We start from the raw sequence: 24,916 nt of genomic DNA, 5'->3' as shown, positions 1-24,916 counted from the left end.
ATAGATCCGCCATGTTTGGTGGGGCTTCTACAATATTGCACTTTTGTTATGCGGGAATAGACGCCGCCATCCAGACAAATAAAAAAAAATCGACATGGATTTTTTGCAGTATAAAAATAGGAATTTTAATTATAATAAGCCTCTACACTACACACTTTATAGCACATTCTCCTAAGAATTGTAAACCTAAAGTCCAAGGTTTTTTTTTAGCAACGTTTAATATATATTATATATAAATACAAGTTCTATTTGTATTATGAAAAATGCTATCAAGCATACACATGATGCAACACAGGAAATGACATGGCAAGGCATAAGAAATATAAACATAAAAAGCTGATAGAATTAGGTTGATGTTGAAAAAAACATTATACACACTTGTCCTTCTCCTCTAATATTGTGTACTGAGAAAAAAATATTATACTAAAGTTACAAGTTTAATATCTTTTTTGTCTTTTTTTTTTTGTATTAGGTACCTTATAATGCCAAGGTGAATGAAATTATATGCACAAAGCTGAAATCACAAATACATTTTGACTAGAGCAAACACCACTTTCTCAAAATGGTATTTTGTAACATAATAATATAATAATATAACACATAACACTATCATGAAAGAATATTTTATACCCTTGCATAATCATTATGGGTAAAAATGAATAATATGGGGATGGAAATTCAAATACATTAAAAACAAATAAAGAAGTATTGTCATTAGATAAATAATTTAACTTTGAATAAAAAAAACAAAAACACAACAGTGCACATCATTTCAAAAGATCACCAGTTAAAATCATTTTAGAATTTAATGTAGCCTACAATGTGATTAACTCAGAATCATGAAGCTTTAGTGTGTTTGCTCTTTGATGGAATACATAAAAGATGAACTAAGGTCTTTCAGTCCTGCAGCTGTTTATCAAGTCTGCTCAGGGCATCTCCCACGATGTCCAGTTCATGCCTCAGCTCCTCCACCACACTGCTGATGCTTGGTGTGTCCTTCAGGACATCCACGCTCTGCGTGTAGGGGTTATAGCGCACTGTAAAAGGTCGCTTAATTGTCTTTGCAAACTCCCTGAAATGTTGAAAATTATTTTAGTTTGGGCTAAAACGATGAATTGCATATAGAATAGCAGGAGTTGCATGAAATGTTTTCAAAAAAGTATGAATTGGCAGATATCTTAAGGGCAAAACGGATATCAAATTCCACAATACATATGTTCCAAAAAACATATTCAAATTTTGTTGATTCCATAATAATAATACTTTCTTGTTCTTCTTTAACCTCACATACCTCATCTTGACTTTGGCCTCCTCAAAACTGTCTGACACAAAGTAGACATCCTGGAATGTGGTTATGATGCACTCCTGTTTGCATGTGACTTGAGGGTCAAAGGGTATAATTTGGGCATTTCCTGACAGAGCATGCTGTGGGAGAAAAGATTTGATCAAGCAAATTACATGTGCTGAAACTAGAACTATTTTATCAAACATTAAAGCAAGGTCTATGAATCGAAAAATAAGGATGAAATTATGTTAGAAATTATGTTATAATAAGGATGAAATTATGTTAGTTCAGATGTGTATTTGTGTGTGTTTGAGTGTGCATCTGTGTGTACAAATATGAAGCTTTACCTTTAGCTCACTGATGGAGGACAGCAAGCCTGCCCCATAGGCTCTAAGTTGACCCTCCTGCTTACACAGCCCAAATTCCACGGTGAAGAAGTAGCACTAAAGAACAACAGCATTTCAGTCAACATTAACTTTGCAGACTTGATGCAGTCTGAACATATGTCTCTGGTACTGATAACTCAGGATATGACAGCATACAGGCTGCAGTCACTATATAGGTCATTATATATTCAATTATATAACTTTTCACCCATTACATTTAAGGCATTTTGCTGATGTATTTATTCACAGCAACTTACAATTATAACTGAATATAACTTGAGAGTTAAGGGCTTTTCTCTTGGGCCCAACAGTGGCAACTTGGCGGTGGTGGAGCTTGAACAGGCCACCTTCCAGGTACAAGTTAAGTACCTTAACCACTGAGTTGGTGAGGTGATAAGACATAAAAGATGCTTAAATCTTTAATAAGGTAGTTAAGAATAGTTACTCACAGTGGCAAGTTTCTGAACTTCATCATCAGATGCTCCCAGTGAGGCAAGTCCAATCTCCTGGCTGAACTGTGCAAAGCTGGGCTCAGCCAAAAGAGGCACATGACCCAACAATTCATGACAGGTATCTCTGAAACACAAATTAGCACAGCGCTCACCTGAGTCAGAACACATACATATATAATCATGATCCCTTTCAGGGGTTTCAAATTCTCTGTCCAAAAAGACTAAACTTGTTTTCAAAATTTCTGTTACACTGCAGTATATTGAACCATGTCTTTTCAAGTTTTATAATCTTCTGTTTAACCTTTAGTAGTTTACCTTCCCCAATTTGGCTTTGATTTACCAGCTTAAGTAAAGTTTGTCCTGTATACACGTCCAGCTTCCCTGAGAGATCCTTACACCCCAGATGGTCAATATTTACACATATACCCATGTTGTTATTAAAAGTGAATTATATACTTACGGTTCAGGTGTGTAGAGTGGGTCTGAGCTGTGTCGCACGTACTGTGTGCAGTGGAACACACGGAAGGCCAGACCTGCCAGGAAGTCTCTGGGGGAGAGGTATCCTGCTACAGGTCTAATGGTGAATCCAGTCCGTTCTGAAGATACAAAAGCACAATCCCAACTATAGAGGTCCTGGGCAGTGGTTTTACACAGTCCTCAAGTATAACATAATCTAAACTCACCTACATATACACACACACTCCCACATGCAAAGTCAGTGCCGAGGATTCAAAATGTGGCACCTCGTAGGAAACGTGAGACGTCCTCCAGCTGGGGGATGTTGTCCTCTCTGCACTTGCAGTACTTGATGAGCAGTGGCAGGTTGTTCAGGTACTCACAGCAGGCGTGAGTGGGGTAGAGATGGTTAAGCTCACGGAACACAACCCCCCACGTCTTCACCTCCTCCTCTGTGAACTCAATGCGTGGAATGGCATCTCCACTTGGCATGGGGAACAATGCAAAATTTCATTAGGAATGATGTCACTTTATTCATCACATAGATGAAATGTTTGTGGGAACCTGACTCATATACAATTCTAGAATATTATTGAGCAAGTTACTTACTGCTTGTAACCCATGGCCAAGTCTGCAAAATATTTTCTACGTTTGCGGTAGACATTATCTTTAAAGCCCTGTCGAACAACAAAACACATGTGAAGGTACATGAGGGGACATGTGAAGGGACATGATTAATTTATGTTTACTCTTTGGAAAGCCCTGGCTTTATGGTTCAGACCATAAATCAGTGTTTACCGGGTGGTCTGCATCCAGGTCTGATCCATACATCAACACACGATTTGCACATCTATCCAAATCAGAGATCTTTTTGGGGAACCAGGGTACATCATCCAGTTCTACAGAAAAATAACATAGCCTCTCTGAAGTCTTTCCATAAATGCAAAATGTTTCTCTCTCTCTCTCTCTCTCTCTACACGTACACACATACACACACACACACACACACACACACACACACACACACACACACACACACACACACACATATATATATATATATATATATATATATATATATATATATATATAAAATTAAAACATACCGTTTTCCTCGGGTAAGCGGTTATCAGGTGCATCCATTTCGACTATGTTTACGTGCTTTCGCAACAGATGTATGATCTCGTTAAGCTGCTCGTGGTTACTGTCGCAGTCCACAAAAATCTCGAATTCCGAATTCCGCCTTCGAGATTTTCTGGATTCGATGTGAACAAGGTTGACCTGGTTTTCCTAGTTGCATTTATTGCAAAGAAAAGAAACGAATAAAAAATATGTCAGATGTAGCTGAATTATTGTTAATATCAATCAAGTTTTTTTTCCCCATATTTAAGAAAATTCTAACAATAATGGTGGGGAAAATGATAATACAAAATGATTTATTTTAATAATACCAGCAAAATTACCTGGAATAGTTTTAGTGCTTTGACGAGCCCACCGACTTCGTTTTTTAGAGAGAATACAACAGCTACGCGACCTTTCTCTGCAGATACAATCTTGTTATCTTTGTTCTCATGTATCTTAGGAAAGGCAGATTTGTTCATCTGTAAAAGACACACAAAAATCCGTAGCAAATCATGTCTGGATGTATAATTATTAAATTGTTAATAGCAATCAAATAAATATTGTGATTTATTGATTACTTTGAAAAGGCCTATTTTTGTGCTCTACCAGTTTTGCCCCCAACATCAAGTAAAGCAGGCTTGCACACTTCTACACTTATCTCTCCCACACTTTTACGCGCACAGATCGGTGAGAATTAAGCGAAATGCATTAGCAAATACTTCGTCACATAAGACCGCACATAAGCAATTCGACGTCCGGTTCGTTCCTTAATTCCGGGTAGAATAACACAGCCAGGTAACCAACCTACCTTTGCTACTTGTAAACTTGATTAGCTAATTTGTCTTGTAAAGATACTAAATAGAACACACAGAGTGTCTTTGTCCTATTAAAAGTACTTAAGATAATCATTCTTTGCGTCAGTTTAGTATCACGAACTGTCGGTCAGCACCAGTCGTTATCAGCATAAGATACGCAGGTATTAAAAGGCAGGCAAAAGCTACACATTTGGAGCTGTTTTAACAAGTCACAAATACTTAAGGTTACAAAGAATCTACAAATATAAACATGAATTCTAATAACGGAGGTTTAAATTCAGACGTATTCAAAGTGTTTTATTTTATCATATTTTTCTTCTTTCAGTAAAGACAAAAAGCCACATTTTCATCATTTCTTAAAACACTTCTCGTATACAAACCATTTTTAATTGCGCGAATTTGGGGGATATTATCTGTTGCTGCCCGTGTCTTCCTCCAAATAGGATTCGTGACAGCATTAGTGCACTAAGAAGGTCTCAGGGTCGGTCTCACGGGGCAGACACACCGTCTTGGTTCAACAAAGACTGTCTCACAGAGGCTCCTGACCAATCCCATTTAGATAACGAGGAAGCCTATTATTAGCACAGTCTTACCTTAATCTAACACGGGATTTGCAATTCATCGCTGTTCTACACGCATTTCTCTAAGGAAAATTAAATTAGTTGTCCCTTCATAGTCCCAGGTAGCCGGAAAGGATTCACTGTCAAATTTCTCCATGTAAAAACATGGATGTGCTGGAATATAGTGGATTGACGGGAAACGAAATAAACGTTCTATAACCTCTGACGTCCTCCTAAACCCGTTTAATTTTACATGTGATACATCATTTATTGTACGATACTCATTCTATCATTGTAATTCGTCTACCTTTTATCCTATCCTCAATATTTTCATGAAAGTGTTTACTCAGGAACGTTGCGTTCTTGACCTTCTAATCGCCCGAGGCACGTATATTCTTATTACACTGTTTCGGATTAACTGCTTTATTTTCAACGGCGACCTATCTTGATGCGTGATAAAACCAAGAACACCTGCTTATAATAAACTGTTATATTGTGTTTTAGCAGAATAAAGAAAAAATATTAGGTTTGTTTCTCGAATTTGGCTATTCCCACATTCAATAATTAGTTTGGAAAAAGTGTAATATCAGTTGGCCTATGCAACATGAACACAGGCATAAGTAACTGCAATGTCTTACCTCATTATTAAGTTGCTTTTCTTCGAAAGTTAACCCAATGTTCGTTGAGTCAAATGACCTTCCTCTGCGCGGTCCCTCACTTTTGGTCGAGTACATTCTGAGTTCGTTAAGACTAGTATTTATTTGCCTGTAATCTGGTATCTCTGTTAGTTTACCTGAGATGGAATAGAATAATGAGGAAGTGCGTTTTAGTATTTATGAAAACCAGTGAAGGGGGAGCTACACTCCGGACGGGCAGTCCGATAACCTTTATTAGGACAGCAAATGGAAAGCTTTGCTCACGTCATGGGGACATTCACGAGAGACATTCACGAGAGACCTTTTCACAAAAAAAGAGCAGTATGCAAATACTAGTTCGAGACTGCTGGGGTCTCGAGTCACACTTGAGTCTGAAAAGCAGAACTCCAGTCCTGTGCTGTTTAAACATAAATTAGGAATGGTTTTAATCTGGAGGATTAATTTTGGTTCTACAACAACACAAATTGATATAGAACAATGAAGAGTAGAACTGCATTTTAAAGGTGTTAAAATGCAGTAGTATATTGATATAAATTGTTTGAAAACAAAGAAAGAAAAAAGACATTAAGTGTCTGTGAGCATGTTTGGGGGAATGGGCCGGGACTACTCCGTACATTATTGCACTTTGTACATGCATCTTCCTAACATCCTCACTAATCTATATCCTTCACCCCCCTCCACTGTGCTTAATTCAAAGTTGTTGTTTTTTTTTGTTTTTTGTTTTTTAACTGACCACAGTCACTCTATAAGAAGCAAAGGTTTTTATGCCTATTTGTCCATAAATTAGTCTATGGAAATGTATTGGCCATTTAAAGGGCTCAAAATGCTAATTAGTTGCTATAGAAATAATAATAATAATAAAAAAATGAAACTCAAATTGTAACAAAAGTTCTGTGACAGTTTATTCACAGTTTGGGACAGCACCCGCCACCCCCTGAGGTAAAATAAAAAATACTAAATAATAAAAAAAATGTTTAAAGGGCCTCCACTCTGCTTCTTATGGTGGGGTCCCAAAATTTTGAGTTATGTTGCTGGTGATAATATTTTGCAAATAATTTTCCTTTGTTCATACAAACATATAACATGTAAACAATAAAGATTTTCATCTGTGGCATCTGTAGTTTGACATTTAATTTAAGTAGTGACATATGAGAGATCAGTCGGGCCACGTCACATCCTGTTTTCAACCCCAAATGTGGGAGAGGACAGGGCCCATGTAATCCATATGATCCAACCACTTGCCCTGTCTTGGATTTTTTAGGTTAGATTAGATTAGATTCATCTTTATTGTTATTTAGCAGAGCACATGTACGAAGCCAACAAAATAGTTGGCAAAATAGCAAGTAGCAATATGTAGTGCAAAAGAAGATAAAGTCAGAATGACATCAAAGTACAAATGGGATACAACTGGTAAATCAGTCCAGAGACCTGGATTAAACTAATCCAAGATAAAACAGTGACCATGCACCAGAACATAGATCAGGGATAGATTAAGGTAATCCAGACAGTACAGTACAACAGTCATAATGCAAAATGGAATGATAGTAGAGAAAGTGTTACATATAATTTATATGTAGATATAAATAATAGGCTAAAAGTACAGAAGGAATAAGGTAACCAGATAAAGTAATCAATAAGGAAAGAGACCGAATGGTGTGCAGATTGAGTGAAAATATCCTTAAATGATGCTTTTCATGATCTATTGGCAGTGTTTCTGATGAATGTCCACAACAGAGGGTAGCTGGGTACCAGTGATGTGTTGGGGGATTTTCATCAGCCCCTGAAGTGTCTTCTGGTTAGAGACTAAGCAGTGGCCATATCACACTGTGATCCATTTGGTCAGTATGCTCTCACTGGAGGAGGTGTGGCTTCAAGCCTAACAGGCTGGTCTTTTAGTAAGAAATTCCAGGGTCCAATTTCAGAAAAAAGAGGACAAGGAGAGGGCAACAGGACAGAAGTCATTCAGGATAGTGACAGAAAAATGTTCCAGAAGTGGTACAACAGTCACTGTCTTTAAGCATGTGAGAACGACTGCTTTGGCAAGGTACAGGTTCAAAATGTCTGTGAAAATCCCAGCCAGCTGTTCAGCACAGACTCTAAACACCAGCACACACTCAAAACACCCGGTCCGGGATGCCATCAGGGTGAGCAGTATTCCACGCAATCACTATACTCAAGGTGGAGGAGACATCACTGATGGAGGGTGTGAGTAACAGGTCATAGGGTGGTTGGAGTGCTGATTTGATGGGATGTTCTGTGTTACTCTGGTCAAAGCAAGCATAGAAACCCTAACCCTAAACCTAACCCTAACCCTAGCTCATCAAGTAGGGAGGGGTCAGTGATTGAAGGTGAATTGCTGCTTGGTATGTAGTTAAGAGTTTGAATACTACACCACATACACTGAGAGTCAGAATTACTGAAGTTGTCCTCAATCTTTAATTTGTAATTATATTTGGCTCTCCAATTTCCCCTTTTCTGGCTGCCCCTGAAGAAGAACCTCTTTGTTAATCCAAAGCTTTTTAGAATGTCTTAATACTCTTTATGGTGATTGGTGGTGGTTATCAACACAGCTGATGATGTGGGCTAGACCAGAGTTGGTGTAGGTATTAATGTACATGTGGGAATCCAGGATGGCTTTGGAGGCAAATGTGTTCTGGTCTGTGTGTTCAAAAAGGTACTGTGGAGAAGAGTATGTTCCATCTAGCCACACTTTTTACAGTCTTCACAAGAATTCATGTTTGATGATGAGGATGTATTTGGAGATTAGGAGCAGGATTTGCCTGAGGTTTGGAGGGGACATGGCCCTGTATGCTTCAGTAACATTATTGTAAACATGATTCAGGGTATTGTCTGCTCTCATGGGACAGGACACATTCTGATTAAATTTGGGAAGTACAATCCTTACAGTCTGGCATTCAGCTCCTGTGACTGGATACCAGACTTACACTAGACAGACTGGGGTAACGTCCTGCTAGTTAGGTAGATTCTGTTTCTCTTAGAAACATTGCAGTGGTAACACAAGAGTTGCTTAGACCAAAGCTTGGCATTTGGTGACTGTATAATTGATCTCTGATTCACTGACACCACAAATTGGGGCAAGAGTTATTAATAAAAATCCACATTTAAATCACAAAGTGTAATAAGATGGACCAACACATTTTTATTATGTTTAAGCCCTACCATTACATATTTTCATTGTAGGAACTGTCTTAACATTTATTTCTGTCCCCAAAACTCCCAGTGTGATGGTGTTAGGAAATGCTGCTACAAGTGTGTATGTTTATTAGGGTGGATGGGCCGTGGGTGGAAATGTGTAAACTAAGTAACAATAATGAAACTCACCTGGGGAAAGACAAACAAACTCACATCAGCATGAGAGAACAGCTGAGGGGCCTGTATGGGGAGGGTAAAGAGGATCAAAGCAGTATCCCCAGGGATCTGGAGGGAAGAATGACGTAATTTGGTAATGGACCAGAGAAACACCAGGCCACATCTACTGCCGGTCCTTAATAAGGGTTTTTATTGCGTCACTGTGATCATTACGACAGAGCTCAGGCTTTCCTATCTACTCTAAATGAGGAGAAAAAGGTTTTAAAAAATCCTCACCCATTGCATGCACTGGATTTATAGAGTAGGTGCTAGTTGCTTTGCTGGATGCTGATCAGTCACTGTGAGATTACCTACATCCCACGGACACGTGACCTCCGGTGGAAGCAACCAGAAAAAACACAGTAAAATCTTTAAGACAGAGGAATCATGATGCTTTACATTCTCAGGCATGACAAGTTAGCTGCTTCTAGTCATTTTTAATATTTGTGTGATAGAGGGCTATAAGAGATCCAAAACCATGGCCTTTGTCAACAGCTCATACACACACACAGTTCTGATCATTAAGGAGGTATGTCATAGACTGGTCTCATCAGTTTGAGCTCTCATCAGTTTGATGTGCTCTGTGACCCTTTGAATAATTAGTTTCAATGCTGCTAGCTACAACACAGTGTTGGGGAAACAGAAACTATGTGGATTGTCCGGAGTCAATACAAACCTATGACTGTTCAGTTCTGAGCTTTGAATGGGAGAAATACACTGTGTGTTTGTCCATCATTTAGTTTTGCTTACTTCAAAGGGTAATGCATCATGACTCGGGCTGATGTACTGTAAGATGACTAGGATGTATCAATTATTAATTCTGTTCAAACATACCCACACAAAAAGAATACAAACACAAAGCATGAATATGTGAATCATTTAAATATTTAAAAAGCAATCGCACACAATATTGAATGCTTGAATGACATAACTACCATAGACATTAATTTCTAATTAAATTTATTCAGTTCATTGTTCTCTATGCACTTTAACGTGACCCAATTGATTCCGTGATCTGTAAATTTTAACCTACAAAGACACAAGAGATTCACTCTGCACTTGTGAATTATAAGACAGTATTTGAGGTCTAGTCCAAGTGTTTATGTATGTATTATTAGGGTACATGGTAGAAATATTTAACACCATAAAATGTAGATTGTTGCCAAAAAAGTCTAGTCAGTGGCATTTGCAACGTATGACGTCAATAAAAAACAGAGATGTATTTGGATCCTGTATTTTGAATTTAATCTGAATCCAAAGCCTGAATGTGTGAAACATTTATTTAAATATAAAGATATCAATCATCTACATAATGTATGTAGTATATGGAATATAATTTCAATAAGACTAGTACATTTTATAAGCCGACACAGCATTAGCTCAGTTGTATTTCCCTCTCTGGACACACAAAAGGAGCTGAGCGGTAATTAAAGGCAGGGCAGGCTGGCATTATGCAGGCTCTGGCCCTTTGTGTGGCTCGTGCTCAAGAGGCTCTCAGCTGCTATGGAGAAAGAGCAGCACTGGCTGTGAGCTCAGCGGTGCCCACTCATCTCATTACAGACTCACTTCATTACACAGGCAGCACACAGGGTGGACAAGCGGGAACACATGAGAACTGGGGAACTCGCTGAAACCTGCAGCAAAAGTGTGCAAATTTGCTCAGTGAACACAATGTGACCATGAATGAGTGTGCTAGAGTTGATTCCATGTCATGTTTTATGAAGATATCCTTGTAGCAAGATAGAGCTTGACCAGCAGCAGGGCAATATGGTCCTACCTAAAAGCAGTAATTACACCTATATGGTCTATAATGGTGTCTAACTATTCACTTACAATGCATTACAGAAACCATATTCAGCATTTGAAGTTTGCATGTGTGTGTACGTATTTATAGGGGAAAAGGAAACAAAGCTCACCAAAGACATACACCTACATGTAATTTGTCCCAGGTTCTCTTATTTCAGAGGACTTACACATATGCAAGCAAATACATGCATGCCCACACATGCATAACTTGAGTGATCAGTTTGGAAATAGAGTAAACAGTGCCAGTGCAACGTATGGCCATAAAATATGCCATAGTACTACTTAATTCACTTCCTTTATACACAATCAGCCATTTACCATACTCCAGTTGTGCACACACAAAACAGTGACATATGCTGCCTCCTTGTATTGCAATTTTGCAATTTGAGTATGATACAATTTTCATGCAAATGCCATCAACACTGACCCCTAACCCATTCAATCGGGCCTTGAAAACACAACTTTATACACTTTCAAACGATTTGTCAGATTAGATTAATGCTTCAACATGCAGTCTGTCATTAGTAATAGCCATCAAGATGACCAGTGCCATTTACCAGCACAAAGAAAGGTCTCTTCTTTTTCTATGTTATATCAGTCAGCTAAAGGAAAAACTGAATGAAAATGGGAAAACAAACATGAAAAAGATGTATGATGGTGAGGACAAGCCTTCATTGGAGTCATCAAAGGTGTGATGGCGTCAGCAGTCTATTCTGGGCCAACAGGACCAGAAGGGTTTACTGATGGTGGATGTAGAGAGGGTGAGGGGAAACTTCCATTGTGCTGCTGTTGACAGGAGATAGAGAAGCTCCGGCTACAGGAAATTACATAAAGGGACCCTGATTAGAGTGAGTTTCACAGACTTTAATGAGACAGGTGGGAGAGAAAAACAGTATAAGGTAGTGTGTGAGTAAGTAAGAAAGAGGGGAGAGGAATATTCTACGTGACAAACTACATGTAGACAATCTTTCACAGTCGCGCATACCCACATAGTTCAGTAGCCTCATTGTCAGTACTCAAGGGCTTTTAAAGACTATTCTTAGTTGTTAAAAATTTTTCTAGGTATTATTGTATTAGCTTGTTCACCATAAAGCCTTACAGTTGGCTAACTCAAGTAATATAAGTATGTTTTTAATTTTGTTCAAGTGTTGCACTGACGAGATGCAAAACAGATCCTCACAGTACATGTATTGAGAGGACTGAGATTTCACTGAATTGCTGCTGCATTGAATGCAAATATACTGACAGAAAACAGCGGAAACATACCAACAAACAAAAATGATCTTTAGGCAACACAGGTCTGATTTTACATAGTTTTTTTCTGATGTTTGCCATGCGGGAGCTAAATGTTAACTTGACTGCATGAGAAATATTCTGCTTAGCAATGACACTTGTGCCACCCTCTGAAATGTCTCATGGGAAACAAATACACTTCCTATACACATCCTATTTTTAATGTTGTATATGAACACAATTTAAGGACAGTTCCTATATCATCAGGTAAACAGGACAACAAAGACTGACAACTGACCAAAACAGCCATCACAATTCTGCATTTCATTTCTACATCTAGGTCTAATTATGCCCTAAGATCCTGGTCACTTTTCATGAATTGAGGACTTATAAATGTGCCCATCACTCACAAGGCCAACGATTTCACTTGTCTGGGGATGTATTATGATGCACACAAGGGAGTCAACTACAACAAGCACATTTACCCCTGGCCTTTTTAATCTAACTCCAATAGATAATCACACAGATTAGACCACCACTGCACCTCTAATACATGTAATACTCTAAAAGGAGCAACATCACATTTTCACTGTTGCTTTGCTAAAATGTAGCCTTCACTGTGTAGCCTCTCAACTCTTCCTTCTACATACAGCATTTCCATGATAATCAAGCCATTTGCTGTTCTGCATATCAATCCAAACCATTAATTAAAAAGCTGTTATATTCTTACTGACGTAATGCACTAAGAGGGAAGTGTGCAGATCTTGTGTACGATGGTTTCCTGTGGGGGGGTTAAGCCAGGTCAAATTTACATACGCATTTGCATTTTGCTTTGTGATTGGATGTTATGCAGAGCAGGTTGTGTCCTAGCTAATTAACAAGTGCTACTTATATTTTAAACTTCTCACTGGGGCAGAATGCAGAACTACAGGTCTGGAAATTTACTCTAGTTTTGCCACTGCTGAAAGGAGATCCATAAAATTAGACAGTTATCACCCAGTGTAAAAACTGTCAGCACTGTCTAAATTACATTGGTGAATGATCAGTTAAAATTAGCAATAGCATTTTGAATTCCTTTCAATCAGGTTTCTAGGAAAAACAAATATAGTATTACCTGCTGGCATAATTCTCTTGATAGTAGGAAATCATGTGTTTATTATTAGATTTATCAAAATACTTTGACAGTGTAAAATCTTTTTTATTGCTTCAATTACCAAGGATTGGGCTCTCTGACAATGCCTTATTTAAGTAACAGATATTGGGTATGCAAATGAAACCATTATGTATTGCTTCGCAGCAGAGCTTAGATTTAGATCAGAAATAACTCTGTTCATCAAAATCTAAGCTCTTAAGGATCAGAAAACAGACTGCATGTTATTCTCCACCAATTTGGGTTTATTGTAGAAACAGCTATGGCTTTCCTCAACAGGCAAGAAAGAAACTAGCTGAAGCTACTTGTTCACTAATTATATAGTGACATATTATGCCTGCTTCAAAAGCAACCTTGGATTCTTTGGATTCTAATTATGATTCAGTAGATAAATAAGAAATGGTAGTCATTCAGTCATTCAAACTGTCAGTACAAGGACAAATAGAGTAACATTTATGTACAGAGCCATTATTGGTCAGCTTTCATATTTGTCTGTATTTTCAATAGCAAATAATTTACATTCTAATAATTATATTCAATTTGACGACCCAAGAATGTGGTCTAAATATGGTAAAGCACACTTACAGTGCATCTCCAATTTTTAAGCAGGTAAATGACATTTGAAACATTTGACATTCTTTGGCTGATATTAATTTAACTGTTGCATTTTTTTTTTAAATTACAGCTTGCTTGTTATTAATAGGTGGCTCCCCTTCCTTTGTTATAATATTCTTTTAGTTTTTATGTGACATTATATGCTGCTGTCTTGGCCAAGGCTCACATAAAAAAGTGACATCAATTTCAATATGACTACCCTGGCCAAAGAGAAGTTAAATAAAATAAAAACTATACTTCATGTGAAAACATAAATATAAAAAAGTTCCTTCATACTTTAATATGCATTTAGAATTTTTATGTATGGACTGAAGCTTTAATATTCAGTTAAAATCTTACTCTCAATTGTCATGGTGATGGGATACATCTCAGTATGTATCACATAGCATAAATTACCAACCTTTTTGAATTTGAAGGTTTAATAGGCAAAAGATTTAATGATTGTTGTCTGAATTAATCTATTTTACAGTTTTATATTTATTATGTAGACGTGGATGGAGGGTTTCAAACACACAGCTATATGCTAAAGAGATAAGGCCATAAAACCACACAGCTTTGCACAGGCAAAGGATGTACTGAAAAGTGAAAAGCTACTGGAACAGTTAGGCAACAATGTTGGGGCGAAGCTGCCCCCCCCAAAATGTATAAAAGCACTGACACTTTCCAGTGAAGACAGCAATAAACTTGCTCAACACACATACCTAAATTATGTATTTAAATAAGTCATAAATTACACTTTTCCACAAGTATTGTACAAAATCAAGAAACTAAAACCTGAAATGATTGATAGACGTGTTCCCTATAAAGATCAGTCATTTACTGCTACAACATAGCATCAGCTATGCTACTGAAGATAAAGTACCTTTTACAACAAACTATGTATGCTCTTTAATTGTCCTATAGATTTTAGATGATTTAGGGGGTGACTGTAGCAGTATTGTTAAGACAATGCATGTTTGATGATAAAGGTCCCACAGAGGCTAATCAAACTAATGGGCAAATTACATATTCAGATATGACTTCAAAAGATTTACATATACACAGATGTCAGGTTCATTGACACATGGTTACAATGAGAAATTGGTTACCGTGAGAAATCACAAAATAGGAAGCTGAGGATAAACACTGGAGTTGTACTTTGTTGTTGATAACAGTGTAAAGAGGAAAGTGATGAGTTTGTCAGCGCTTCCAGTTTCCCTCATTGGCCAGTCAGATGCTTGGGATAGTAGACAAAGTTCTGAAAATATGACCTGTACTGTTACCACTAATCATCTCTTACTAGCCATGTCTAAGCTGTTATGTATTGTGTATTTTTAACATTGCGAAAATTTCAATTGTGTTTTACACATTATGTTTCAGGATCTGAATTTTCATTGTTATGGTAAGCAAATTAATTTTTTTCCATTCTTATCATCTCCTATAAAAAAAAGTAGCTTGCTCTTTATCACCCAAGGGACTTCAGATAACATTTTAAAGTACATAGGGGCAGTTAACCAATCTATGCTGCTTGAAGTAAACAGCAAAAACAAAAATGATTAAATAAAAAAAAAAGAGTGAGATTTGTGTTAATCAGCAGCTGCTTTAATGTGAGGCATTGAATTAAGCATCTTGTATGTTTTGTAGCAACTTGTCAATTCTCTGTTTCTCAAGTTTACATGCATTTAATTTGTATAGCAAAATTCACATTTGCCCATGATTGTTTTAAAATTGTGACTGCATCATATCCAATCACAAAAAGCAGAAAATGGATACAGTGGTGCTTGAAAGTTTGCAAACCCTTTAGGTTTCTATATTTGTAGATATGTTTGACCTAAAACTTCACCAGACTGTCACACAAGTCCTAAAAGTAGATAAAGAGAATCAAATCAAGCAAATGAGACAAGAATATTAGACGCTGTCATTTATTTTTTGAGGAAAATTATGTAATATTACATATTTGTGAGTGGGGAAAAGTATGTGAACTTTTAGGAGTAGAAGATGATTTGAAGAAGAAATCTGAGTCAGGTGTTGTCAATCAGTGGGATGACAATCAGGTGTAAGCAGACACCCTGCTTTATTTAAAGAACTGGAACCTAGCAAAGTCTGATATTCACAACATGTTTGTGGAAGTGTATTGTGGAATGAACAAAGGAGATTTTTGAGGACCTCAGTGTTGTTGATGCCCATCAGGCTAGAAAAGGTTAAAAATCCATCCCTATAGTTTGGATTCCACCAATCCGTAGTCAGAAAGACTGTGTACAAAAGGGAGGAAATTCCAAACCACCATTACCCTCCCCAGGAGTGGTAGACCAATGAAGATCACACCAAGAGCAAGGTCTGTAATAGTCAGCGAGGTCAAATAGGAACCCAAGTTAACTTCTAAGCAACTAAAGGCCTTTGACACATTGGCTGAGGTTAATGTTCCTGAATCCACTATCGGGAGAACGCTGAACAACAATGGTGTGCATGGCAGGGTTGCAAGCCAGAAGGCTATTAGAACAATGTTTTGTGGACAAATGAGACCAAAATGGATCTTTTTGGTTTAAATGGGAAGTGTTATGTTTGGAGAGAGGAAAACACTGCATTCCAGCATAAAAACCTCATCACTTCTATGAAGTATAGTGGTGGTACCATTATGGTTTGGGCCCATTTTGCTGCATCTAGGCCAGAACGGCTTGCCGTCACTGATGGAACAATGAATTCTAAATGAAACCAGCAAATTCTAAAGGAAAATATCAAGCCATCTACCTATGAGCTGAATCTCAAGAGAATATGGGTCATGCAGCAAGGCAACAACCCTAAGCACCCAAGTCGCTCTAGCAAAACAGGCTAAAGAAGGTTCTGGAATGTCAAAGTCCTGACCTTGGTCCAAAAGAAATGCTGTGGAAGGACCTTAAGCAAGCACTTCATGGGTGGAAACACCAATATAATGGAGTTGAAGCTGTTTTAGAAAGAGGAATGGGCTAAAATTCCCTCCCAGGCATTGTGCAGGAATAATCAAATTACTGCAAATGGTTAGTTGCAGATACTGCTGCACAATGGGTTTCACACTAGATGCTCAGATACTTTGAGTATCATACCAGATATTCAAAGCAAAGGTTCACATACTTTTGCCACTCTCATATATGTATTACATAATTTTCCTCAATAAATAAATAAATAAACAACATTTCTAATTTGTTTGATATGGTTCTCTATCTACTTTTAGGACTTGTTTAAAGACAAATTTAGGACAATCAGAAGTTTTAGGACAAATCTATCTAGGAAATATAGAAACAGCTAAAGGGTTCACAAACTTTAAAGCTCCACTGTAAATAAATACATTTTCATATCAACCATCCCCCATAAAGTCCATGGGTTGCTGGTGTGCTCCTAGGCCAGGGGTAAAACATATTAGGCAGCCTTGAATATAGTTGAGGATGGGAATCACTTCACTGAGTAGAAGTGCAAGAGCTGCTCTGTTAGATGTCAGAGGTAATGACATTCAATTCAGATAATTCTGAAGAATTTGAAGAAGGAAATATGTCCAATGTGTCTAGTAATAAGCAAGTAACTGTAATACATAAGTCAGTAACAAAGTTGTTTTTATAAAAATCTTAATTGTATTACAAAGTCTCTCTCCCTCTCACACACACACACACACACACACACACACACACACACACACACACAATTTTCAGTTTGAATCAAAGAAGAGCCCATAACACAACAGGGTACCTACCATAGAGTCCATTCTCATCTTTGTATGGCATAAATCACCACAGAAAGTCACAAAAGTGCCATGTCAGAGAAAAGTTCTTCCTCTCCAAGCCAGAGATACAAATGGCTTCTCTGGGACTACACAAATGGCTTTCTGGGTCATCTTGTTATGACTTGAACTTAAAGAGTCCATTCCATTTTATGTTGGTCCTACTCGATCTAGTCTAGTTTAGTTGTGACTGGTTCAGATGGTATGGAACACTCCTGCTTTAGAATGCCTGCCAAGTTGGGTTCTACCTTTTCTAGTGTTGACAAAAAACACTGCACCTAGAGACAAAGAAAGGTAGTATGTGTTTTGAATATATTCAGGGGTCAGGGTCAAGGGGGAACAGAACAAAAACTTACCGCAGTAATGTACTCTGGCAGCAGATTCTTTAAAGCAGCCACCCAGATCTTATCAGTTAGGTGGTCATCTTTCATCAGGTCTGACACAGCATCCTATGGAACACCGAGGTGCAAGTTGTTTTATAAAGTTCGCTTCATCGTGAAAATATAAATGATTGGTGAATATAACTGGAGCAAGTGGATCGAGGAATTTGTGCCTATGAGCTCATAAAGCCTTCTGTGCCTGTGTGGCAGTCTTACTCTGGGCATACATGTGAGGACAGCAGAAAGCAACTCTCCTGCTATCTCAACCACAGCCTGGGTCTGAATGTCTCTCTCCGCCTCGTCCCTTCTGTTTTCTCCTGTCTGTCTTTGCTCTGACACCCTGTCCCAACAGTTCCGCTGGTTCTCAGCATAAAAGTATAGGATGCGAAGAAGGCTCCCTACCAAAGACAAACCTGCAGCAAACACAATACATGCTTCTTTACAAACCAGACTGGGCCCAGGTACGTGGCATGAGTTTGGAGTGGAGGAGATGTGTGCGTATCCTCACTAATGTCTATCTGCAGACTAGTGTGTAAGGCAGAGAGCAAGGCCAGTGCTGGGGCCAAGAGAGCCTTCTGCTCCTGCAGGATGAGGGGAGGGTCATCTGGCTGGCACAGGTCCTCACAAACAACTTCACACACAAAGGTCCATAATGGCATGCCAGACCCTCCATCTGACACTGCATGCACACACAGAAATGAATGCACACACCAGGTTCACTTAAAACATGTCATATCAACAAATGTTCCATCTGCTTTCTATACACAAGACACACGTAACACAACACTAAGCATGAAAAGCAAACTGTTTAGATAATTTATATACCCAAGTTTATATATGCAGTACTGTGCAAAAGTCATAGACTGGTTGTTTTAGCAATGGTATAATGACCATATACAATTTCTCTTTGCTAAGATAAAGCAGAAAATACAGGAAATATGTAGACAAAATTTTAAAAAAACAATTCTACATGCAAAAGTCAGCATTTAGTGTGACCTCCCTTGACGCTAAGCACATCTCCTTTGGTGAGACTATCCTGAATTTTTCTGAAGTAAGCTTCTGGTATATTATACCAGGCTTCTTTCAACACTTTCCAGAGCTCTTCATTGGATTTAGGCTGCCTTTTCTCGCTACTGCTCAAGTAGTAAGGGGATGTCACATACAATACTTGCCACTGTAGACTACAGAAGCTGTTGAGATATATAAAATACATCATGATTCCACATCATTCCATCTCCATTGCCTGACCATATATATCATAATAACAATGACATGTGTGTCTCACCAAGATGCTGAAGGCCTTCGTCTACTGTCGTCAGGAGCTGAAGAGCATGCATATATGCCTCAAGAGCCTCTGGACCTTCCTTTCTAAAACCCACACCCACCCATACACAAATTCTAAGGAAATCATCAGTTATGAACATTTCACACAGATTTATTTGCAGTTGCCATGAATTACATACAGTGAGCTACAGAAGTACCATCACCCTCCATCTCTAACACACTTTAACATGTCTGACCTGATCTGCACAGCAGCCTCCAGCAGGGACACTGTGATGTCCTGGTGCGTGTTCTTGTCTTGGTGACTCTCACTGGGCAGCCTAGATAGCCAGCTCTTCATCAACTCCTCATCTTCATCTAGAAGCTTATCAACCAGCTCCCCTACCTTCATCAACAACTCCACTAAAGACAGAGATGGCGAGCCAGAGAGACAGAGAGGAAGAAAGAGTAGAGGGAGGGGAGCAGCTTTACAAGTGCATTTACAATATACATATAAATCATTCATCCAACACCACACCTGCCCTCATGTCAAAATCAGGCCACTAATGAACGAGGCCTACAAAAGAAACATACCTTACCAGAGAGGGTCCAAGACTCTGATGCAGGCAATCAGAGGGCAACTGCAGTACCAGCACGGGTGGATTACAAGTTACTACCGACTGTAAAGTGCAGCCTTAGAGGTACAGCTTAGAGCATGGACACCTTATAAAATCATTCCTGAGTGTTTATTAACTATTCTGGCTAATTGACTAATTTAAACAAGTGCTGATTTTAGCTTATGAGAGTGTTCTTTTGAAAGAATCAAGCTCACTAATTTTAAAAAATTATAATTTTTTTTATGACACCTTGGCTTTGTTTTCTTGGGGAAAAAGGAAAAGGTACTAGGGCTCCTGCATCAACTTTGATTAATCACATTGAAACAATGAATCTACTCTGCAGTGGCAGACTGAACCCTTTGCACCTCTGACAGGGAGATAAGCCTCCCAAGACTATACAGCCTTTGCACATCTCATATTTCTTTATTTATTCTGACTCTGGGAGATTAAAATCGAACTCAAAAACATGTTCCAATACATGTTTTGAGGGCCTCTTCTCATACTGGATATTTTGTAGCCACTGACTTTGACTTTAATGTCCTTCACTTACCATTAGTGGAACTGCGCATTATGAAACACAGGTTGCTGCATGTGGCCGTTTGCTGCTGTATCCGCTCTAGCCACAAGGGGGCAACATCAGGTTGGGACACACAAGTTAACAGAAGCCTGAAAAGAAAATTAAATGAGGACAATAGAAACATCCACTGCATAATCAGCAAAGTACTTCCCTTTCTAAAGTGTTTAGATGATAGAACAACCTGGATGAGGCCTCTCATTTTGTTTGGTTAAGGCTAGAGGTAGGTAGCTATATTATGTGCTCAATGGTATAAGTTAAGGTTTGGATTTATGCATTATGGTCCCTTCAATTCAATAATGTCAGCTATATCATTACAAAGTGTTACAGACTGCATTGGTTGGGTTTCTTACCTGCATGTCTCCAGCAGCGTGGGGGGGTCATTGTCACCCAGTAGCAACAGCAACACAGCTCTAGGTGTGGAAACATGTATAAAGGAAAACAGAAAAAAATGAAAGAAAGAAAAACAATGTTTATGACTCTTATAATCATGATATACAGTAATATATCTCAAAGTGGTTGATCTAGTTATTAATGTGAGCCAATTTATGCATCTTTTATTAAAAAAAGTACACTACCACATTGCCCAAAAGGAAAAAAAAAATGTTTACATACCCTAGGTCAGCATTCTGGCTCAAAGACACACAGGTTTCATGGAAACAGGCCATATTTCCAAGAATTCCAACACAAATTTCCTGCAACAGCGATAGTGGTAATGAATAACCAGCTCTTGATGGGTGAATACTGAGAGCAGTGTAAGCAGCTGATAATGGATATAATATGGGCCTGGTTGCATATAACCACAATCATGACATTGCTTTCCACGGAAGAATTTGTAAATCAAAGTCAAATACAATGAACAGCACGGTTGAGTGATCTATCAAGTCACACATTTCCTTTATTAACAAAAACCTTGGAGGTTTGTCATGAGAAATATTCTGTGGATGAAACACATTTTTACAGCCTGAGTTTCTTTTGCCTGAGAAGTACTTTGCTCCTTGTACTAAAATACACTCACTACTGTTCACCCTGTCATTTAAAAATAGGTGCAATTATCATTTTAATACTGCACAGCATCTCAAATCCTGTAGTCAGAGTTATGAACAACATAATGTCAAACTTAATTGTAAACATTTTAGGATAGAAGTGACATTGTAACTTACAGTAAGTCGTGGACTATGAGACTTGGTGATCACTCCCAGAAGGATATCTGGAGCTTTAAACTCCTGCAGAAAACCAGCCACATCCTGAAGACAACATGCATGTACAAGACACAAAGCGAAGGCAGAAGGGACCAAAATTAGAATATGAAGTTTGAAGTACTGAAAATACCAATGGCTTATTAACTGAAGCCTTTGCTTGACCAGAAATACTTTCCATGTGTCCAAACTGTTTAAACTGTGAAAACTCTTCGATGTTACCAGAAACTTGTACACTGTGTGGACAACAAAAATGTAGAGTCCAGAATTTTACAGAGCCAATTTTGTCTGTTATCTGTATTGTTCCTGAACTATGTTTACTTAATGCAGATAGAGATATGATTTGAGACACATTAAGGGCTACAAAAGCACTCATTCAGGTCATTGCTGAACATGCAGAAATAATGGGAAAGGAAATTAAATACATTTGGTAGTCGTGGATAGCATACATAGCTTCCATGGTATAGTTTGAATGAATACATAATGTAAAGTAGTGATGATTTAAACCTTGTCCATGGCCATATCCCAGACTTTACAGAGCTCATTCTCTTGCTCTTCAGAGAGCTCTTCCAGACTGTCTCCCTGATGTGACTCATGCTCCGTCACCATCTATAGGGAGGCAAGCAGACCAAATAAAATGAAAGCCTTGTGCTATTTGTCCAGAGATAGATTTGTTATGGATTTGCTGTGGTACAATTTATCCAGAAATAAATAATTCACAAATCTGAGAACTTTATGTATCTGGCATGCATTGCACAGCAGCTATATTTTTTGCTATTCGTTTGTTCTGAACGGAGATCTCGGATGTTGTCCCTGTCCCTGGTGCTGGAACCATTCTCCCAGTTTGGGGGTCACAGCCCCTAGTGCTTACTACAGGAATCATTGTAGCCTTCATCTTCCACATCTTTTCCAGCTTCCCTCAGCCTTTGGTATTTCTCAAGCTTTTCATGTTCCTGTTGAGATTGTTATCATCTATCAGTTTTGCCCTCTTCTGCTGTTTATCCATCACTATGTCCAGTTAGGATTTTGTCTGTATCTGGAAGTCCCACTTATCCCCGGATACCTGAATAAGGCGGGTTAAGGTACTGAAGAGCCAGTGCTTGCTGTACACAGTCTCTCCGATAGCATCAGCCTCTTCGGCAGTCTCATCATCTCCCTCGGGAGGCGGCGAGGGGTTACGATCCATTTCGGGACTATTCGGAGAATCGGGGGGCGATGATGATCGACTGGACCTATTGTCATCCGCCTCTTCAGCGAAGTTCTCGTTACGATCTTAAAATGCGGTAACAATATGTAACTGTTAACGTTGGCTATGCGTACCTGAAATCAACACTTTAGGTTCAGTATGCAATTTCGACCAGCCGATTTGGACCAATTAGCTAATGCTAATTTAAAATACTCAATTCCAACTAGCTAGGTTAGGCTAGCTGGTTGCTATCTAAACCTAGAATGAAAACTCATTATTCTAATAATTCCTTCAGTTACTCTTTCCATCCTTAACGGGTGATTATCTTTGTAACGCCAGTCTTCACTTTGAACTTAAACTATCCCAAAATTCAGTTTTATGAAGTATCCCTCAGCTCAACGCATTTATGTTAATAGATGACTTAAATAGGTTACGTTAGCGAGGACAGCATCCTACCAGTATTAGCTAGCTAGCCAGCTAACCCAACTTAAGCTAACTAGTTCATTAAAGACAGTGAAACATGATTCGTATTGAAATTTAACGATTATCTCACCCATTAAAATTGATGTGCCAAAATTCTTAAACTCAGTGATATGATTCAAGATTAAATGGTTACAGACTCTAAATAAAAGACAATACCAACAGGACAAACCCAGTCCTGTTTAAACGCGCCTGTACTGAACTCAGCTTTGTAAATCGCGCACGGGTGATTACGCCACTACCTTCTTCTTCTTCTTCTTCTTCTGCTTCTGCTTCTTCTTCTTCTGCTTCTTCTGCTTCTGCTTCTTTGCTAGCAAGCGATCTGCCTAGTTCTTCCTTTCGGAGCTCAATGTATCTCGCCACCTACCGTTCATCAGGCAATTTGGATCTAAGAAATGTGAGGAGGAAATCACTAACAGAAATAAGAAGATGAAGAGCTGTGCTAACGGTCACAATTAAGGTTGTTACCATTTTTAAAAATCATTTTATCAATATTATAAGTTTTCTGCAGGACAGTCCGGTTTTTATGATGTATGTCCGGGTGTACGGTTTTGACTTTCAAGTCGAGTCAAGATGGCTTTATTGGCATGGCTGTACAAAACTAAATATTGTGAAAGCATTAAAAAAGGTTTACATTTTAACTTACTTAAAAAGCACTGCCACTATCACTACTACTACTACTACTACTACTACTACTACTACAACTACTACTACTACTACTACTAATATAATAACAACAACAGTTTTGACAACATATGACAAGTCATTAAGACATTAACAAGAAATTACAGCTACTTAATAGGTAAACCTAGCAACTAAACACTATGTGTTTGTAGATGTTGGAGGGCATGTGTGTATATAGGAGTAATTTAGTTGCAAGAAGTAGGAATGAGGATAGGGGAGGTTGTCACTAACAAGTTACTATCATTTGTCCTTTTCTTGCGTTGTTCTTTCAAATGGGTGGATTGAACCAGCAGTACAATTTTATTGCTCGGTTTGTTCACTGACAATGTTAATACAATAAAAAGTGGTAGGCAAAGTCATATGCAAAGTACAGGTGGAAGGCACATTAGTGGTGAGTATAATGGAACAAGTGAGTTTGGTTTTGGTTTGTTGAAAAGCTGCCACCCTAGTAACAATGCTAATGTAATAGTGATAATATTAATACAACACTGACACAATAAACTACAATACACGGAAAATAACTGCCCTAATGCCTGCGGTTGTTGTTGTTGTTGTTTTGTGTGTGTGTGTGTGTGTGTGTGTGTGTGTGTGTGCATGCAATTTTTTGTTTCCTTTTTTTTCCCATCAGAAGCAACAAAGATAATTCATAAAAATCTGTCAAAAGGACAGTTTAACAGCTGTAACACAAAAACTGTAGAAACGAGATTTAGAAACTAAACTGCATAAGGAGCATTCCATCCTGTCATATTTTGCTGTGTACTGATGCAGCTGTTACATGTATACTACAACAACTGATTTATTACCATTTGTTATGTTGTCCTTGAGTCATTGCTCTTAATATTAATTTTTCCGAAATATTTTAATATTTATTTTCTGAATATTTGTGCATAAATATTAGCAACAT

At 38.2% G+C, this 24,916-nt stretch overlaps 2 protein-coding genes across 5 annotated transcripts; both read right to left on the bottom strand.

Moving 5' to 3' along the window:
- Positions 1-99: 99 nt before the first annotated feature.
- tph1a (tryptophan hydroxylase 1 (tryptophan 5-monooxygenase) a) lies at positions 100-9,380 on the bottom strand. 2 transcript variants are annotated; one of them, XM_035536497.2, is made up of 13 exons: positions 9,339-9,380; positions 9,075-9,170; positions 5,715-5,869; positions 4,043-4,180; positions 3,686-3,869; positions 3,378-3,478; positions 3,189-3,256; positions 2,867-3,063; positions 2,584-2,719; positions 2,121-2,247; positions 1,633-1,728; positions 1,292-1,425; positions 100-1,072 (listed from the first exon to the last, which is right to left on the bottom strand). In XM_035536497.2, exons 3-13 carry the CDS (start codon positions 5,808-5,810, stop codon positions 898-900), a joined length of 1,452 nt encoding a protein of 483 aa, XP_035392390.1. In that variant the 5' UTR covers positions 5,811-5,869; positions 9,075-9,170; positions 9,339-9,380; the 3' UTR covers positions 100-897. The 2 variants fall into 2 exon arrangements, with proteins under 2 accessions (XP_035392390.1, XP_081568427.1); XM_081712301.1 differs by lacking the exons at positions 5,715-5,869; positions 9,075-9,170; positions 9,339-9,380 and adding an exon at positions 4,897-5,024.
- A 584-nt stretch (positions 9,381-9,964) lies between these two features.
- saal1 (serum amyloid A-like 1) lies at positions 9,965-23,564 on the bottom strand. Of its 3 annotated transcripts, XR_014123152.1 has the most exons (14): positions 23,402-23,564; positions 22,726-22,934; positions 22,170-22,271; positions 21,627-21,710; positions 21,079-21,158; positions 20,817-20,876; positions 20,440-20,555; positions 19,533-19,695; positions 19,298-19,380; positions 18,521-18,691; positions 18,229-18,425; positions 17,989-18,081; positions 17,606-17,910; positions 9,965-11,721 (listed from the first exon to the last, which is right to left on the bottom strand). XR_014123152.1 is itself a non-coding variant. In XM_027021423.2 (13 exons), exons 1-13 carry the CDS (start codon positions 23,403-23,405, stop codon positions 11,608-11,610), a joined length of 1,476 nt encoding a protein of 491 aa, XP_026877224.2. In that variant the 5' UTR covers positions 23,406-23,564; the 3' UTR covers positions 9,965-11,607. The 3 variants fall into 3 exon arrangements, 2 of the variants coding, with proteins under 2 accessions (XP_026877224.2, XP_026877225.2); XM_027021423.2 differs by lacking the exon at positions 17,606-17,910; XM_027021424.3 differs by lacking the exon at positions 9,965-11,721 and having other exon boundaries at positions 17,452-17,910.
- Positions 23,565-24,916: the final 1,352 nt, after the last annotated feature.

Source organism: Electrophorus electricus, chromosome 4 (assembly GCF_041902795.1).
Source record: "Electrophorus electricus isolate QZ-2024a chromosome 4, ASM4190279v1, whole genome shotgun sequence".
Lineage (NCBI taxonomy): Eukaryota > Metazoa > Chordata > Actinopteri > Gymnotiformes > Gymnotidae > Electrophorus > Electrophorus electricus.
This window is presented reverse-complemented; position numbering and strand designations above follow the sequence as displayed.